We start from the raw sequence: 19,251 nt of genomic DNA, 5'->3' as shown, positions 1-19,251 counted from the left end.
TCACACACTGTCGGAAGTTTATAAACCAGAATAAATAAACGAATTAATTCTCGAAATCATCATTCAAATCAGCTCAATTTGATTTATGTACAGTTTTAGATATGATGTGCAAATAGTGATGTAATGCTTACGTCACACATTTGTTACGTACCATTATGTCAAGAATGGCCATGTCTATATCATTTTATCAAGTTTTAAATACATTTGATAAGATGTAAGAAAAAAAAGTTTGGAATAAATTATCACAGTTTTATTTTTACTGCATTTTTTGCACGTCAATAATTTCTCGTCAACCATAATATAAGTAATTTTTGGACTTGATATAGAACAACACGCATTACGTCACCCCTCTGCCTATTGGAAACAACGCCTAACATGCACTTCTTGGTAATTTCAGCGTATTATAGGGCAATAAACGTACGCGAGTATTGCAGAGTAGAACAAAAAAAATCGTTGAAACTTTGTAAAATTGTAATTTAAAAAGTAGAACTAATTATTCCCCTTTCACTTTCGTCAACTGATCTTAACCATGTATTTTGACATGTCATTATCAAGTTACTTAATGATGATGACGTCATTCCCTTTGTCCCTCAACATATTATCTTCTTAAGAATAAGGAAAAGGTGGAATAAGATCAGATATTTGGATAAGAAAATATGTTTTAATGATTTTTTGTAATGAAAAAAAAATACACAAAATGATTTTCATTCGAGGCGTGTATTGTACACGTAATACAATGGAGGCAAGCCGTCACCCTATATGTTACGTAATAATGAGGGGCACAATCACTAAAGATGTTACGTAATTATATATTTTGTACTCATATGTATGTGATGAAAGCAGATACCTTGTATCATATTATTATTTTTCTTAAACTTTACGGATTGAAATAATGCATCGCTTTTCACTTCATATTAGATACAAATAGCATACATAGAAACTGCACATTGGGTCAGTGATGGAGTTACGTCACCATATATGTTACGTAATAACATCAAATGTCATGCACCTAATTTACATATTATTCAACGCACAGAATACTAATCTACATGGAGCAAGTATTTTTATATCGTTTGGACTACTTTTAATTTGAATTATCTTGCAAAGAAAAGTATGTTGTCCAAAATAGTGAACTCATTTTAGAAACCCAAGACATTCCATGCAAAGTGCATTGACATCGTCACCCTCATGGTTACGTAACAATTTGAAGAGCAGTGACGTCATATACCATTTCATTCGATATAGTACATACCATTGTACGTGTGAAATACGATTGCACTAATTATATTTGAATCATTGCTTTAAAAATATATCTCTTGGAAACCAAATGCATTTTTTTTTCAATCCCAACTAAATTGAGTGAATTTCACCTTATAAACTACTTGTACTATGATGATGACGTCACCATCATTATTACGTAAGATATTATATTTTGTTACAAGAGTCAGTTACACGCATGCATTTTCTACATACAGATGTGCAAGTTGAAAGGATAAGTTCTTAAAATTTTGTATTTTTAATGATTCATTTGCTAAATATATCATGGAACTCATATCCGGCATGGTTTACGAAGATTACTACTCTATATATTTACATTGATTACGTCACCCACGTTGTTACATAACAAGATAAGCATCAAAATACATAAAAAGGGTATCATCGTAAAGCTGGAGAATTTGGGCACGTGTGTGAAAAGTTTGACAAAAATCAGCTTATAAATTCATACATTTCAATGCTTATTTACATTTTTATCAAACGGTATTTATTTTTACATGGTAAATCAATCAATGTAATCAGATTCGAGATTTGAAGTACGGTAAGATGTTCTAGTATGACGTAATATTTCGCTTGTATGTTACATAGCAATGCATAGTGAATATGAAATACAGATTAGAAATGACGAAGAAATCTTGAGTACGTTTCTTTCCTTTTCAAGTATAATTCTGAATGTATCAATTTTTTGGAAAACGCACATAAAGCCACTCAATACTCTTAGTTTTTGCTCTGCCGTGCATTATACATACCCCTTATTTCATCGCGTGACGTCATTACATAATCGCAACTAAAACATTAATAATAAAAACACTAATTACTTTTGAAGCTAAGTAATATGTTAATCGCTGCAACTTAAACACAATATTTCTATTTGACACTTTTAAGGATTAGAAAATTCTGAAGTGATAAATTCCTTCTACATTTGTTGGTAATTTCGACAACCAATATTTGCACAGTTTTAAAGTCTTCGCGATTGGTAGGCCATGACGTCATCCAGCATGTTACGTAAGAAAATGACGTCAGAATTGAAGAATAAAGAGCCTATTGTAACGGCAAGACACATTGATACGTGTTTTGATGTATCATCTATCATATGTCATCAAAATAACGATGTTGAGATAATATTTTTTCATCAGGGTGATTATTAATTGTGATTATCGTCACCCTGTATTAAACTAATAAATAGCTTATCTATAACGAAAATGACGTCATGATATAAAACACATTCAAGTGATACAGCTAGGCAATTATAGGTTGCTGTATATGCTCTATATTATAGGTCCGCTTGTATCGTATTGTGCGTGGAATTACACACAAATTTGTCACGAAATTCATTCTGTCGGGGAAAAGATAATTTAGTCACGAATAATAAAAAAGTAATATGTAAATTTGAATTCATTTCTCAATTTACATGATGTAAAAACATGTTATGCAAGACGTATCCAGGTGTATGTAATTGATTTTTAAATGATATCGGTTTGAGTGATAACATTCTAAAAACGGTGAAGTCAGGTTTTATTACATTCTAATTCCAGTATTTCATCATTTAAAAATCAACAAAAATAAAATATATGACAGAGTTTTAAATTAGAAATAGACTTTGAAATATATACATACATAATACGATAAGCATCCATGTGTGTACTTACATAACTGGTACATAACCTGCTCAATAGAATTAAAGACATGGTCCACATTCGAAGTACAATTTTTCTCATTTGAGCATTGCATTTTTTGTTAAATTTCTTTCGAAAATATATATCAGATAAAATGAGGACATAAAACGCAGTATTCATAACTATTTAGAGTCTGGCTAGAGACAACGCAATTAATGGCCCACAGAAAGGGGGCGACATAAAAGCGGGTTAACCTTAAAGAGAATAATCAATTCTCACGCAGTGGTGCGATGCGTCTTGCCTATTATTTGAAATACATTCATGAAATGATAGCACTCGTGATCGAAGCGGAAAAGATGATGAAGATATCCATAAAGATAAAAGAAAGAAAGAGAAAAGATGCCATGTGTTGTCAACTCCTATCAAATAATACATCACATTTTTCGTCCATTTCCTTCTTTTTTTCTCATGAATTGAATTCTTATTATTCGAGGTAAATTTTAACGGGGAAGGGGGAAAGCTACGTGACTGGTTGGTGTGTGGTGGGGAGACACATGAACGAACTCTTACACCCATCTGGTACGGGCAAAAACGCGCCAAACAAAAAAAGGGCAAAAAAATCCACAGTCCCCATATGTCGTCTGCCGGTAATGGAGTTCCGTAGAAACAGATGGTAGAAATAGTAGCTACAGTGTCAGTGCCGATTCCATCTTTCTTGCTCCCTCTCTCCCACTCTCTCTCTCTTACTCTCACCCCTTCCCCTCTCTTCCCCTCTCCCCTCCGTTCATATTACCTCTGCAACAGTTTATGTCAATTTTTCTTCCTCCTTCCTTTCTCTCTCTCCTATTATCTCTTCACAATTCTTTCGCATCCCTGAATTATTTCCTTTCCTCATCCTTCGTACTTCTTCTATTTCTATCCCACTCAATAGCTTAAAAAATCTCTTAGGTTGTCTTTTTAAATACTTTTTTTTTTTTTTTTTTCTGATCAATACGCATTTTTGACAAATAAGGGGGCGGTCCTACTTCCCTGATTACAATATCAATGTTGGTATATAAACTATCCTAAATAGTTTTTTATTAATTCAGTATTTCAATACATTTTCGACCTTCTATTAATGATTATTAAACTCTTTCTCTTCTTTCTCTCACTCCCTTTCTTCCTCTCTAACTCTCTGTTCTACCAATATGTTTGTCTCTTATTCTTCCTTTTCCCTATAGTTCACTCACTTTGTATTTATTTATCTGTGCCACCTGCATGGTAAGCTGTAATGATGTGCCATGCTGTATTTCTAATGCAATTCTTACATCAATGATTGTAGGGTGAGAACTTCCCCTACAATCATATGAGTGAAAAACAAAGTCCAGCGCACTCGCCTTCCAAAGTGAGGCTAGTAATATTCTATCGTGTAATGACTCCAAAATCTGTTCGGGGTTGTGATTTAACGTGATTTAAAGACAGGCCATTCACTTTCGATTGCGGAGAGGTCGGGGGAGGCGACGGAGCTGCAGCATCGCAAGCTCATTCTCATTCAAATTCCGTCTCTTCTTCAATTTCATTATCATCTCAAAAGGAGGGAGCATTACACACTAACGACCAATAAGACAGACGATATCATCTGGCGCGGGTGTACTCGGCCCCAAACAATCACAAATCATTGGCATGGACGGGGGCTACCAAGGACCTGCTACAAGCACAAGGCACTGCCCCTATACTCAAATTGATGTAATAAATGCTTATTACATGCGCGTATTGAATTTGAAGGGAGGGGAGACAGAGATAAGAAAATATATGCAGGGGAGAGGGGAAGGAAAGAGAGAAAGAAATGAGAAGAAGATAAACAAAGTGATGGGAAAAGGAATTATAAAGAAGGTAAGGAGAGAAGAAAGGAAGAGAGGGGCATCGTTGGCGATCGCATGGCGGGTCTGATAATAACATATCAGATTAGTGCAACGGTCCTCTACATATGAAGATGGTTTCTTTTGTTGTTCCAAACGGTCGGGTTAATGACGCGAGACTTGGGCACCAACACAAGGCGTTGTATGAGACCGATCATTACAGACCGTGTCATATGCTCGTATTAAAATCAAGAGAAAAGGAACGAGACCGGGACATAAAAAAGAAAGAGAATGAAAAAGGAGCTGGACAAGAGTATAGGAGGAATAGAGAAAGAGGATAAATGTAAAAGAAGAGGTGCGTTTGCCAAAAATCGATACAACCGATGATATTTTAGCCGATGGTTCACATTTTACGTCTCTTGTCTCTTCTTTGAAATCTCGCTGTCTCCGACTCCTCCCTTTTCGTTCGCTGTCTCCTTTCTCTTTTCCATCTTCCTAGCATGCTTTTGACGATCAATGTGTTCATTTCTTCGTGCCTTTTCGTACATTTCCTGTGTCTTTCTATTTTTACACTATCCCTTCTCTTGTAATTCCAAATCAAAATCCCTTCCCCTCGCCCATTTTCTTTCATTTATACAAGCTTTCACTGTAAACTTCTTGTTCAGTTTTATTCCCCCTCAAAGTTCAACCCAGTGTTGCGTGTAGAACGAGGTGAGTGCGCGTGTGTTCGTATGCACGCGGTGTATTCACCGCACGCGCGCTCAATTACGAGGTTCTGCGCCACAGTTGTGATTTTCGTTGCGTTTCATTACATATTCAAATAAAAAGTGTGGACCTTCGAATATCTTCTGTTTGTTACTTCCGAGCTACGCATTCATTCCTCACCAGGTCCTAAAGAGAAGGAAAAGGGGAAACTCCAACGAGAAAGAAAGAAACAAAACTCGGCGACTAGATAGCTTTTAGATTAATCGATTCCCAGAGTAGGCGGAGACAGTCTTGACCTGTTTGGGTTAAAGACGCTTGCGTAAGCTCATACTGAATGCTTGTTTCTTACGTAGGCCTATTCACGTCGCATCCTATTTGTAATATAATGATGAGAAAAAATTCAATGTTTTATTGATTAAATGTAAATCTTCCAAAACTTTTAAATACATCAAATTGATCTTAGACAATATACGATTAAACCTCTAGCTTTGGGTCGAATTCGTCACTCCTTTGATTCAATCGCAGCCTGTCTTACGATACAGATTTTAATTTGTTTGTCTATCAAACACTTCACATAATAAACGCCATGATTATTTTCAAGACATTACACCGCGGGTGCAAAACAAATGAACATAGAAACTTCTTCAATTTCTTAAAAGAATCATTCGATGGCCACAAAAGTGGATCCTGACAGCCCTCAAAAGTGAAGAAGACTTTCACGAAAGGCACCTTCATGCGTGACATGATATTGCCGCCTCTCTGGTATTGTAATCAAACGTGTCCGTGATAATAAGATGAGAGTGAGGGCAGCGCGAGGGAGGAAAACACAGTGATTTGAGAGGGTAAACGGGATATAAACTAAATACTAAAACTTGACCGTCTCCAAGATGTCGTGAGCCTGTTCGTTCATCTGTTGCTTTAGATTGTTACTCGACGCGCAGTCCCACAATCGTGTCATTCGGTAGCTTATAACAATTTGCCTTTTTACTCCTCTTAAAATTTTCTTTCTTTGCTCATAGTTGTGAAACACAGAGAAGGATCATGTTTACATAATTACGACGGGAAAATTAGAAATTAGATAATCAAAGCCATTTCCTTGCTCGTGGATTCTCAAAACACATTGATTCCATATCATTTGAGCATGTTTGAGAAAGAAACATGAAAGAGATGAAAATTCTTTTGTTTCAATTTAACCAAAAATGTTTAAGATCTTCCAGGCGGTAAAAAAAATCCCTTAATCCCAGGACTGTTTTTTTCTTCATATATTTGTCTTTTTAATAACCTTTACAATTTCCAAATTATCATAATATCATAAATCGTTGCTATAGTATTTCATTGAATGATCATTATTGTGTATATGTGTCCCGCCCCATCTCGTCATAATTATGCAGTATTTTCTTTAACTACTGATAACAAATATTAGAATATCAACCAAGGGGGCGCTTTCCAAGCTGCCAAAGGTTTCAAGAGAACAATGCAGGTGATCACCCCTGACACATCCTAACACATAATTTACCTATACTGGGGGGGGGGGGGGATCGGCGATAAATTACTCATAGTATTACTTGCTTCTAAAATATACTAGATTAATTACCTTCTAAAAGCGGCCTTCTTGACTTGTTTTCTTCGAAGACTATAAGAGTTAGGCCATCGGTGATCGCACACCGTTTTGCGGTCCTTTCGGCTTGATAATATAAATCTCGTTTACTTTTCATTACAGGCTTCGAATATGATTTATGATACGGTCCTTTGCCATTATTAATTTCGACTTTGCAAGGTGCCATGCACACCATACGGGTGACAACTACCCGCTTCCATTAAAATATCATCAAACTCCCCTCAACAGTAAATCCCCCTTGCTTTTGAGCTCTGCCCAACACAAAACAGATGGCATGGGACTGTTATGGCTCTCTTGTGATTTAACGGTCTACGTGAAACGCAAAAGGCCGTGTAAGGGAATCGGACAACCACTTGTGAGAATATTATTGATATAAAACACAGAATGAGAGACAGGGAGAGAAGGAGCGGAGGGGGGGGGGGGTGATAGAGAAAGATGGTGGAAGATGTTATAATCGGGAATATATGCATATTCTAGAGAGATCGAGCCCGAGAGTTGAGGGTCGTTGTACCGTAGCCACACCGTAAACAATCACACGCGACTCGGTCCAGTACAATAATAAATCTCGGGATCTGCTGTTATGACAACTTCATCAGAGGGATGGTGTTTAATATTTAGCACGATCAAAAACAAAATCAATGCTTTCCAATCCCCTTTCATAATTATGATTTTGAGAGAGACAGTGGTCTCTGTTTCTTCTTTCATATTGATTTAATTACAATAGTCAATAGGCAACTCCGTTATGAGCCGAAATACGAGACCTTGCTAAATTAAAGTCGTTTACTAAAGGAAGTTGAGAACTACTTTATGACTAGTTGTTACGAAATATATAGAGGACAAAATAATTGATTTAAGTTTCTAAACCGAAATTATGTTATGCTTTACTAACATGAAGTTGACTTTATGCAAACCATCGTCAAACCAATCAATCATTTTGAATTAAAAAAATGTACACATGATTTTTATTGATATTGTTAATTAAATAACAAGCCTCTCAGAGTCGGCAAAGTTATCATTACGTCATTGTTTGATAATGCTTTATAGTTTGCGTTCATAGAACTTTGTATATATTGTCATGAGAGATTTAAAAAACTTCTAAATCTGAATCTCAATCTGAAATTTACACGTTAGCGCTTATTATGACAGTATATCTTTATTTTCGTTTTTGCTATCCACTTCTATCAGATCTGACACCCCAAATGCAAGAAACCAAAGACGAGGTAAAAAGAACACGTTTCTCTCGAACCAACTCAAAGTAAACTCAAGATCATTATACCATTCGCATTGATATACATGGTTTGATATTTCGCAAGGTTTGCATGTTTGGTAGGATGGAGCCAAAAATACCGACTCACGCATGTTTGCAATTCGACTTTTCGTTGCAGCTACCCAGCGGGGATTCCTCGCGGGAACAATGACATAACACGAAAGCGTGCGGTGGAAGCAGCGCATCCAAGGTTAACCTGTACCCAAGCATTTTTTCCCCTTTCTTTTAAAACATAAACCTTGATAAATCATAATTCATACATAATTTATACACTTTTTCTTATTTCTCTTTCACTCTGATTTATTTTTCTTCACAAAAAGATGAGAACTGTGGATCGGCCTCTTAACAAACCCGACTCCAAATAGACCGACGCCACACGGGAAGAGAGTTTGATTGGTTTAAAGTCGGTTTTGTTGAGTTGATTGTACTTCTGTTATACATAAAAAATGAAATTAGAAAATAATGAAATATAGAAGGGAACCCGAGACATTCTTGTTTAAATTCGATATCCATCTGATACATCCTCCCCGGCCACTCCCCACCCCCTCCTCCTCTCCCTTTTCTCTCCCTTTCTAATATTTGAATCTAAAATCGAACCAATTCTCATGAATTAGTGATTTTTACAACGTACAATTTTCGCTTTGTTAAGTCACTCTTTGTTCATGTGATCTTATATAGTCACGTGGGAAATCGTTGATAAACATGAAAAATGCACGCATGTAACACACGTATATATGCCATAAACCCGATCACGTCGCGCTCCAATGGTAATGTAAAAGAAAGTAAACTCATGCATAATTAATGAGAAGGGACAGACGAAATTCGTTTTAAAAAAATAAATAATAAAACCGTTGACTTATCTCGGTCTGAAAACTGATTTGTAGATGAGAAAGATAGCCTTTGTGTTTAAAACGATTTTAACAAAGGTATTAAAGTAATCATATGGCATTTGATTATTGAAACACGTTCGTAGCTAGTCTTTGTAATGAAGCGCAGTGAAATAATGTACATAATTATTAATATAATAGCAGGCATCCACTAGACTGCTTTTTAAAACACAAAGTTAATATTGTGAGATAATGAAATCAAATCGTTTATAAGAATGTAATCAGATATTTCAGCGTTAAAGTGTCAAATTAGAGCACTTGCTGACACTGTTTTTTTAGGGGAAATTGTTCATAGGGTCTGCATAGCCGCAGACTACCAGTGTGTTCGATTGATTTTCCTGCTGCGTGCAAAAATACTTCCGGTCTCGCACGGTCGCTTTCCGAAGTTCATGTGCACTATTCGAGATGGACACACGCAAAGCGTCACCTGACAACCGAGTAGACAAGATCGGTCACCTGACCGTGCGTTAGATCACATGATTATCTCAAAGATGGCAATTAATATTCTGATACAGTAAAAAGAAAAATGGTCCTGTCAAACATGGTTCCATGACGTTTGCTCCGGCGACAATTTCTCCGGTGGAAAATCTACATGTTAAGCCAAACGTAAAAAAACTAATCTCCATAACTAAATAAACCCTAATCCTTCATATCTTTTCATTATTCTGAAACGAAAACTTGATTACAATCCTAACACTAACCCTATGCCCCCCGAAGCAAAATGTCGCATGTCGTGTCACCTCTTTCAATATATCATACATGCATTATGAGCGTTGGTTACTTTGACATCTTATGGAATTCTCCCAATTTCTCTATTTCCCTCTCACTATCCTAATCCCCGATACTCTTTTTTTTTCTTTTAGAAAGTGAGTTAATTGAACTTACCGACGTAATACCATCAGTGACATCTTTTTGGTCGCCATTTTATACCCTCGAGAAAAAAAATATTTTCGCCGCTGTACGTTTCCAAGAGAAAGTGTTACATTAGGCAGGCCTTTCTGGAATTCTCAGAAAGGTTACTTACAGCCATGTACAACTATGGATACACTAACACTAACAATTCTCTGGAATTACACTCTTTGCGATTTTGTCTGTTACCATAGTTACGTGAAATAGCTTTATTTGCCACTCTCTTTTGTAGACCCACTTTCATTCATAGGGGTAACCCCTTTCAATTTTCCAAGGGGCATTAAAATTGACTGGATCTACTTGATAGGTTTCTTGTGGCAAAATTTCCCAGCGCAATCGGTATTAAACCCCCAGATTAATGCTTTGCAGATTAATGTCATGAATTGGCCACTTATGCTATCAAGCTAGTGTCCACTTAAACAACAAAGAAAAAAAAACATGCCCTGCAAGAAAAATTGACAATCGTACAATTGATATACAGTTTGAAAGTAAGGCAACACTAATGAAAAAATTGTGTCCGATTCGAGAAGCCCTAAATGTAAATAGATCGTATACCACAACGGGGCACGCTTGTCGAAACCTATATAAGAATACAAACCTAATGTTGATCATGGGTCTCTTGCGTAAAGCGATATTTTAAAATGGTTTTAGTTCGTGTACTCAAATGTAAGAATCCCTTAAAGTGCAGATGGGTTTGTAACATGAGTGAATGTATCATTTCGGTTTTTTTCAGGGAGTAAACGAGGAAAGGGAGTGTGGTGAGAAGGAGGTCATACAGGATTAACGAACAAGGGAAACAATGTAAAAACCGACAGACAATTCAAAGACGATGCGCGTGTCCCCCACAAATGACACCATTCAAAGCAATGGTTCCAACACAAATTCTCGTGGCAATTTGTTTTGTTTAAAGGACAGTTGATTCAACCATGTCAGGGGCCGCGGAACGGTTTTCAAAGTGGGGTAGCTCAGCCAAAAGTGTGGAGGGGGGGGGGGGCTGACCATGCAAAAAAAACAACAACCACACAATCATACGGTTTTGGAAAAAGGTGTGGGGGGGGGGGGCTCCCCCGCTTCCGCGGCCCTTGCTTGTATTGACAACACCCTCTCAGTTTTACTTTCTGCTCAATTACAAAAAGAACATACATTCGTGACGTCTCTAAATTACATACAGAAGATAACGAAATGATGAAATGAAAATGGAAATGAAAATGAAAATAAAAATCAAAATGAAAAAGTAAATATAAGTGTAAATTGAAATGAATATGGAAATGAAAATGTAAGTTGACATGGAAATGGAAATGTAAATGAAAATGAAAATGAAAAATGAAAATTGGAAATGGAAATGGAAATGAAAATGAAAATGACAATGAAACGAAATGAAAAGCAGTTGAAAGGGAAGTAAACTAAGCTACACGAAAAGACAAAAAGATAAGTCAAATGAGAATATTTTAAATGGAAGTCCAGACAAAAATACACAAGTGAAGCAAGATTGGCTGAAGTGAATATGAGAATGTTGACAAATGCAGTCAGAAAAATGGAAAAACAACAAACCTTCAGAAATGTTATCCTTAAACTTATTCAAGATAGTAATCTTGATGTTAAAACAATTAAAAGATAATTGTTAACTCACCGATGATAAAATTTATTTGTCGCTCGTCTCCTTGGAAACTTGACGCCGTAACTATGATAATGTTCATCAGGTATGGAAGATGGTTATGAGTTGTGTTTAATATCCTAGCTCATGTAGTGCCAGCAATTTCTCATCCTTTCCTTTGAAATAAAAAAGAGAAAATAATGTCCTATAAATTAATACACGTAATAATCTAGTTAGATTCAGATGATTGTGATTGATATTATATCTTGTAGAAGGAAAAACTCTCGATCACAAAATGTCGCCCCCCCCCAAAAAAAAAAAAAATGTGGTGGGAAAAATACGTGTCCGAGTCTAGTACTATAAGTGATTTCATTATGACATGACCGCGATAATCAAGTTCAAGACTGAAAAACATAATTTCAGATTCAATAAATTTTTATCGCTTCTCTATGGGGAGTTAACCAACTTCCTTCGAATATTCGATGGATGCGAATATGGGATGTCCTATGTTACGCTCAGTTAATGCTATTCTATAATAACAGACCCGTAATGAATTAAACCACGATTCCACCTAGTCTTGAGTCCAGCCTGGCTTTTCAGACCAACTATATCAGATTGATTTATAAAATATGATATCAAGAAGGGTATAAAGAAGCAAACCGATTTATGTAGTCATATGACTCCATACACTTTGTCACGCATAGTGGGAAAAGGAGTTTTGATTGCAAGACTATGCCTGTGTCCTCTTCCATAATTTTCTTTATTCATAAATAGACATCGGCGGGGTTGAGTGCGTAAGACAAATGATATCGTATCGCGATTTGGGCGTTATTCGTTTCAAATAGAACACTGCTTTGTATTATCTTAATATAACTCTTTGTGAATTTTATGATTAGTGACGTGTCGCTTTGATGAGGCTTATTTGATTTTTCCCCATTGTCTAATATGAACACGTAGTGGGCATTTAACACCACGAAGATTCTCCAGAGTAAATAAATCAGTATGGCGACAACCTGTATTCTTTATTCGGTGTCGATATTATTGTTGCTAATTGGATACAGATGTGCAATAACTGTCCCTATCATAGCCACACGAATCCATCAATCTCAAGAGAGACTGATATAATCATGAAAAGAATCAACAAACAAGGACAAAACAAAGGAAATCGCACTTAACCATTGTGGTTAATATATCAAAGAACAACAATTCATATTTCTTTTTAACCCCTTTCTGTCGAACGGAATCACATAGCCTACTTGAATTCTGAATATCACGCTAACTCAAAAGAGGAAAGTAATGAATTTAGAACGATTGTTTTGTTAAAACAGTTTATGTATTCATAGAATAAATGAATGTATGTCATTCATTTTCATTTTAAATTAGAAATTCATCCAAAAGTTAAGACTTAATTAGTTATAAGCACCTAGGGTACATAAATATAATATATATAATTATTCTGCTTTGTATATATTTTTTTTATTTTTCTGTCGATGAAAACAAAAATGTTCGTCTGGATGTGCACCGCGGCACGTCCGAGTAACGTTACTTTGGTTGTTGACAAAGAACTCGTGTCTGTGACGTCAATAGGTCAAGGGTCAAAGTATTTGACGACGAATGAATGACATTAGTTACGCCTACGTCCGCACGTGGGAAACTTGTGGAAGATTTACAACCCTGTTTTTCGGTGATCATGATAAAAATAATCACCAAGCAATTTTCGATAAAAACTCAATAAGCACTTCAACTTTTTCAACTTTAAGTATAAAAAAGTGGTGGTTTCCAATAAAAGTAATAACATTGTCGTTATTATTTTTAAGAAGGCCCAACTATAATTGCTATTTTGAGAGTATATTCTTTCGCAATTTTGTAAGTAAAAAGATGCTCCTTTAACTAGGACCCTTATCTGCACATCAGGGGGTGTTTCACAAAGATTTAAGTATGACTTAGAGTCGCACTTAAATACCAAGTTGCGTACGGTATGAAAGGCTTGACCGCATTGGTCAGATCGTGTCATGAGGAAGTGCACTACTGCGTGTCTATCAATAAGATCGCGCGTTCCATATCATGTACGCGTAGGCATTTAAGTGCGACTTAAGTCATACTTAAATCTTTGTGAAACACCCCCAGGAGAAATAAGTTATCTGGGGGGCATTTCATGAAAGAACTTGTCGGACGTTTTATCCGACAAGTTCCATTTTATCAGACAGTTACCATAGGAACAGTGCTCCTCAGCCAATCATAATCATGGAAAGATGTCAGATCTGACAACTTGTCGGATGAAAATATTGATGAAACGCTCCCCCGGTATAGTTATTTTTTATGATTAGTGATTAATAGACCAATGCTGATATTAACACCTGATGATAATTTAATTCATGTTTATTTCTTTAAGAGAGCATGGGTGTCTTAAATAATATTTCACAGTGCCCGCATTGTGTCGAGACACTAAATCATGTTTGGTAGTCTAGAATACAAGAAGTGATGGTACTTGATAAATATATAATAAATGAAGGATTGTTTTAAAAGGTAGAATGAGGTTAAAATCATGTAATATACTTTAAATCATATAGTAATTACTGCTATAGTAAGTGCTTACAAGAAAAGAGCAATTGAATTTTGCGGAACAATTCAACGAATTGCACGAGCTATGGGTCTGTAATTGTAAAAAGTTGAAGGCAATTTTTTATGCCTGTAATTGTCGATATATTTATGACTTTATGCATCAGTTCCGTGCCAGTAAACAAGTATTCCTTGAGCGAGACATAGTTCTAAAATGGGGCCATGGATTTTGTCGTTTCCTTTTCTCACACAAAGGGGATTGCTTTTGTTTCCGTTTCTGCCACGCCCACTTTTCTGTATACTTTACCAGGCCGTACCCTGCTATCTAGCCTACAGCCCTTACTCTATCTTTCTTTTTTCTTTCATTCTTCTGTTCATCTTATTTTCTTCTATTCATATGTCCATGTTCACAACGTCCCCTTTCTCCAACCAATTGTCCCTCTCACTCATACTCTCTCTGTCTACCCCCTCTCTCTTTCTCTTCAAACTTAACCCGTGCTTCTCTTGTCGTTATGCCATCCCTTCCTCCTGATCTACTCTTTCATGTATGGTTATGAACATGGTGATTCTTTGCTGTCATGTTTTTCATGCCATCGTCATCCAATTTTTACTTTAGTCCAATTTCCATCTTTTCCCCTACCTCTATCTACCTTGCCATTCTCTTTCTCCTTCCACTTCCCTCTCCTCCTCCGACCCCGCCGACTGCCCAAGAATGTACGCCATCTGAGCCCAGTCCCACATGCTGCAATCAGCTGCGTGTTTTCTCAGGACACCCCCATCAGCTGCACCCCATCCGCCTATCCGGTCTCTTCCCTCAGAGTCTGGCTTTTAACCTGTCAGATTCGAGTGGCTCGACTGTTGATCAACCCCAATACTCTAACATTGTCTAATCGTCAATTAATTTTGCATAACAACGTTTTAAGTACTCTCCAGAGCCCAGGCAACGCCTTTTGTCCAAACCATTTTTCATTCAAAACTAATGGTATTCATTGCAATTCAAGCATTTTTTCTAGAAAAGTATATGGTATATTATGATTCCTTCCTATCTCTTTCCACATGATGGGAATCTTATTACAGTATTATGAGTGTTTCTAAGGTTCCCACCCTAACATAAGGACCTTGAAAGAACCAAATGATCATCTATTTTGGTGGCATACTATTCTTTATCAATATTTAAGAACAACGTAGTCTGATTTTCCCATTTTTCATCCATTTTGTAGGCTACTCTTTGCAGTCAACGAAAATACTTATAATAATAATAATAGATAATAACGTTTTATTTACCCTGCAGGGTAGCCACTTCAGTTAGGAAACTGCTCTACCAGCGGGCCCTGCATAATATAATATTTTATTTTTACCCTTCTCCAATCTAAATGCTGAGCGTCTCGCAAGAAGGCAGAAGGTCCCATTTTTATAAGACTTTGGTATGACTCGGCCGAGGATCGAACCCACGACCTCCCGTTCATGAGGTGGACGCTCTACCACTGAGCCACCATGCCACTTCTTTTGTTAATCTATGAAAACGTATAACTCAATTTTCAAGTCCAAGTTTTCAAATTTTTCATCCATTTGTAGGCTACTCTTTTCATTCAACGAATATGCTTCTTTTGTTAATCAATGCAAACGTATAACCCGATTTTCAAGTCCACGAAATGTTTAATGACCTTCCTCTGAAGCAAATTTTGAAAGAAATTCCTCTCAGTCAAATAATATGATAAAACGAATTGAGCGCAGCTTATTTTTTCCATAGGAGCAAAACCACCGACCACCTCCCAATCTTGTACCATACCGGCCCGCTGGTCGGTCGGAGGGGCAGTCAGTCTCAGACCACCAGCTGGACAGTGGTAGTGACAGATTGACCAACCAAAGTTTGTCTACAAGACTTATTCTCCGTTTCTTTCTCCTATCAACAGGCTTGTTGTATCAGGTTGCGCCATGATGGATGGTATATGCATTTGGAATGTCTGCAGCACTTGACATGGCGGTTTTGGGAGTAAATCGTGCCCTTGGGGCGACCCTGACCGACTTCGAGCCCTACTTGTACTTGGTCCCAAGTACATTAATCGTTAAACCGTGAAGTTTGAATTGGCGTTGTTCACACTGCTCGCTCGCAGTTCCATCAACCGATGGACAATACTAGAAAGGATGGGAACATCCCTGTATTGAGAACACAGACATGAACAAGAGTGCCGATTTAACAGAACAAATACACGGAGGTAGCAATTTTTTATGCTCAGAAGGAGGCAATATGCAATTTGAAAGATAATGGGGAAAATCAAAAAATTTGTGTTTAAAACAAATGAACGGTTGTCAACAAAATTCGATATTCTGAAGCATGCTTGAGGATTCCCATAGAAAGTACAACAAGACTTTTTAAACGTCCATAACTTACTTATTTCTTAACCGATTTTGACGAAACTTGTTTTAATTTGTTCCTCTAATTTACTCTCTTGGGGTTTTGGTTACCTTTAAATAACTGATAAATCGAGAATTATTTACTCAAGATAGACACGTTCTTGTACTTTTGCGCATCTTGTCTTTTCTACCATGTCTCCTTCTCTCAGTTACTCTTATATCCTTCTTTCCCATTTAATACCCGTTACTCTAAGAAAATAAATGCTCTTAATACTTTTGAAATTCATTGGTCCAAAACATTAATTTCACCCTTCAAATTCACCCCCTTCCATGTAAATGTTGAATGTGATCAATTCCAGAAAGCTGCGTGCATCAATGGGAAAGCGATGGCCGCTGTATTGCCCCTTGGGAGTTCCGACCAAACACCTCGGGGCGTACCTCAATGGACCCGGGCCACGCGCCAGTATGATCGTTACTTGTTCTTGATCAAACTCATGAAATCCCTGATCATCCGTGACCTTAACTTTGAGTGAAGGTCCTACGACTGACCTGTCATGCCTGTGCTCTGGACGCCCGGTCTGGACGTCCCGTCATGGGCCACACGAATAAAGACAACAAAAGGGAGTGCACTTTGAATGGCCATCGTGTGGACATCTCCATGAAAGCCAATTAGAAACCTAAAACATGTCAATCACGGGATCCCCTCCCCATCTCTCTCTCTCTTTACGTGTATCTACCATTCTGTCCATCTTGACACTTTCTGGCTCAATCGCAGAGCAAGGGAGAGAGAGCATAGGGAATTGGGGGACTTATGTCCCATTTTTTTAGTGAAATGGAGAGCTTTACGCGACAGGTACACGAATTATTCATTACAAACATTCTAGCGACTATATGCAAGAACTGCTCAAGTTCGAGTCATAGACTTCTGTCAGTTATAGACATACGTAACCTGGCCATATTGGGGAGGAGAAGGTGAAAAGGAAGGATAGAGAAGATTGACTGAGAAAGACTTGCAGACAGAAGGCACAGGAGCTATAATTTCTCGTTTTTTCCCCTTACTTGAGCATCATGGGGTTCAAGAATATAGTTCATACAATATGAAAATATAACACTCGTCGTCGTCATCTACGTTATCATCACTGCGATCATAGTCACAACTTTATTCGATGCAAGCATTTAATCTTCCTTTGGTATCTAATTAAAAAAAAATATCGATCAATAATGCCAGTTTAGCCATCCCCAAATTTGGCGAGTTTGGACGGTTCGAGGGAATCTTGAATACCACGACGTAAGCCAGAAGTCGAGTGGTGTAACATGTATAATGACTGGTATATATCACTTTGGCCCGTGAAGGGGTCATTAAAACGACTGCTCTCAACAAAACGTAAAAAATTATATCAATTTACTTTGTTTGATCAATCACACCGTCATGGGACCATCTTTCATTTTTTGACTTCAGGTCTACCGATGCCCCCTCAAGTCACCCTGTGCCCGTCCTCCCTACCCGGAGTAGTCCTAGGGGTCTTTTCAACAGACTGGATCAAGGAGGGTACAGAGATGGGACCCTACTCGGGCCGTATCGTCAGGCCGCAGGATATCCCTACAGACAGGGACAACAGGTTCATGTGGGAGGTAATTAAGCTGTCCTAGTTTAGACTGGTTTAGCTGGTCCAAGTCTGAATTTCATAAACACTTCCGGTTATGGTAACTTTGCCAATCATGCTGTTAACTTCTATTTAATCTTGATATTGAATGACAGTCGAGCCATTTGCCCATAGTAGTTCCTATAATCATTATAATGGCAGAATTACTATAATCGTTAGTCCCGCCTTAAGATCAGTTCAGATTACTTTTCTACGCATTGGTTAAAAATTTCCTTCAATTCAAGAATTTCAGGGATTCCATTTTACTAACGTTTCTACAAAAATATAAATAAATTATAAAAAACAAAACCTACGGATTACAGGGCGCCGAGTTGGTACTCGTTGACACTCTCACAAATTGGTAATTTAATGAAAGTAAAAAAAACATCTACCCTTGAGAACATCTTCAGAATCTTGTTTAATTTATTACTCCCCCTTTCCAGGTTTTCGATGATGAAGGTAGACTCATCCACTTCGTCGACGCGTCCGAGGAAGCCACGCAGACTTGGATGTCACACGTAAATTGCGCGCGAAACGACCAGGAACAAAATCTCGAAGTCTTCCAAATGGGTTCTGAAATCTACTACCGTGCAATCAAGGTGAGAAGTGGTGTCAGTGGTTTTCTGTCCTGGTATTGTTCATTCAACATTAAACTTCTGGGGACAGTGTGTCGGTACATGGTGTTAATTAATCATAACGATCGATTCAGTGCTCGGAACTCTAAATGTGCTTAAGATTTGTTAAGTGGGGAGCCAAGTAGCAAAATATATACTGTCTGAATAGCATCCAAACCTGGTTAAAACGTCATAAAAATATAATTTGGGGTAATTTTTTCGCTTTTTGGAATATTTGAAGTATTATGTACAAATGCATTGTAACGATTTTTTGTGAAATTTGAGATTACAACGGGATTTCAAGTTTTTGTGGACGTTGAACTGAACCTCTAAGTGACGTCAGACTGGTTTATGAATTGCGATCGCTCACG

The 19,251-nt window shown here is 37.3% G+C and overlaps 1 protein-coding gene across 1 annotated transcript in view; it reads left to right on the top strand.

Moving 5' to 3' along the window:
- The window catches only part of LOC129277129 (PR domain zinc finger protein 12-like), a 32,223-nt gene that overhangs the window by 2,763 nt on the left and 10,209 nt on the right, over positions 1–19,251 (top strand). Inside the window, exons 2-3 of the mRNA XM_054913350.2 lie at positions 18,083–18,255; positions 18,710–18,865. Of these exons, the coding sequence (XP_054769325.2) occupies positions 18,083–18,255; positions 18,710–18,865 (329 nt within the window). The remainder of the gene's footprint in view (positions 1–18,082; positions 18,256–18,709; positions 18,866–19,251) is intronic.

This window comes from Lytechinus pictus, chromosome 15 (assembly GCF_037042905.1).
Source record: "Lytechinus pictus isolate F3 Inbred chromosome 15, Lp3.0, whole genome shotgun sequence".
Lineage (NCBI taxonomy): Eukaryota > Metazoa > Echinodermata > Echinoidea > Temnopleuroida > Toxopneustidae > Lytechinus > Lytechinus pictus.
This window is presented reverse-complemented; position numbering and strand designations above follow the sequence as displayed.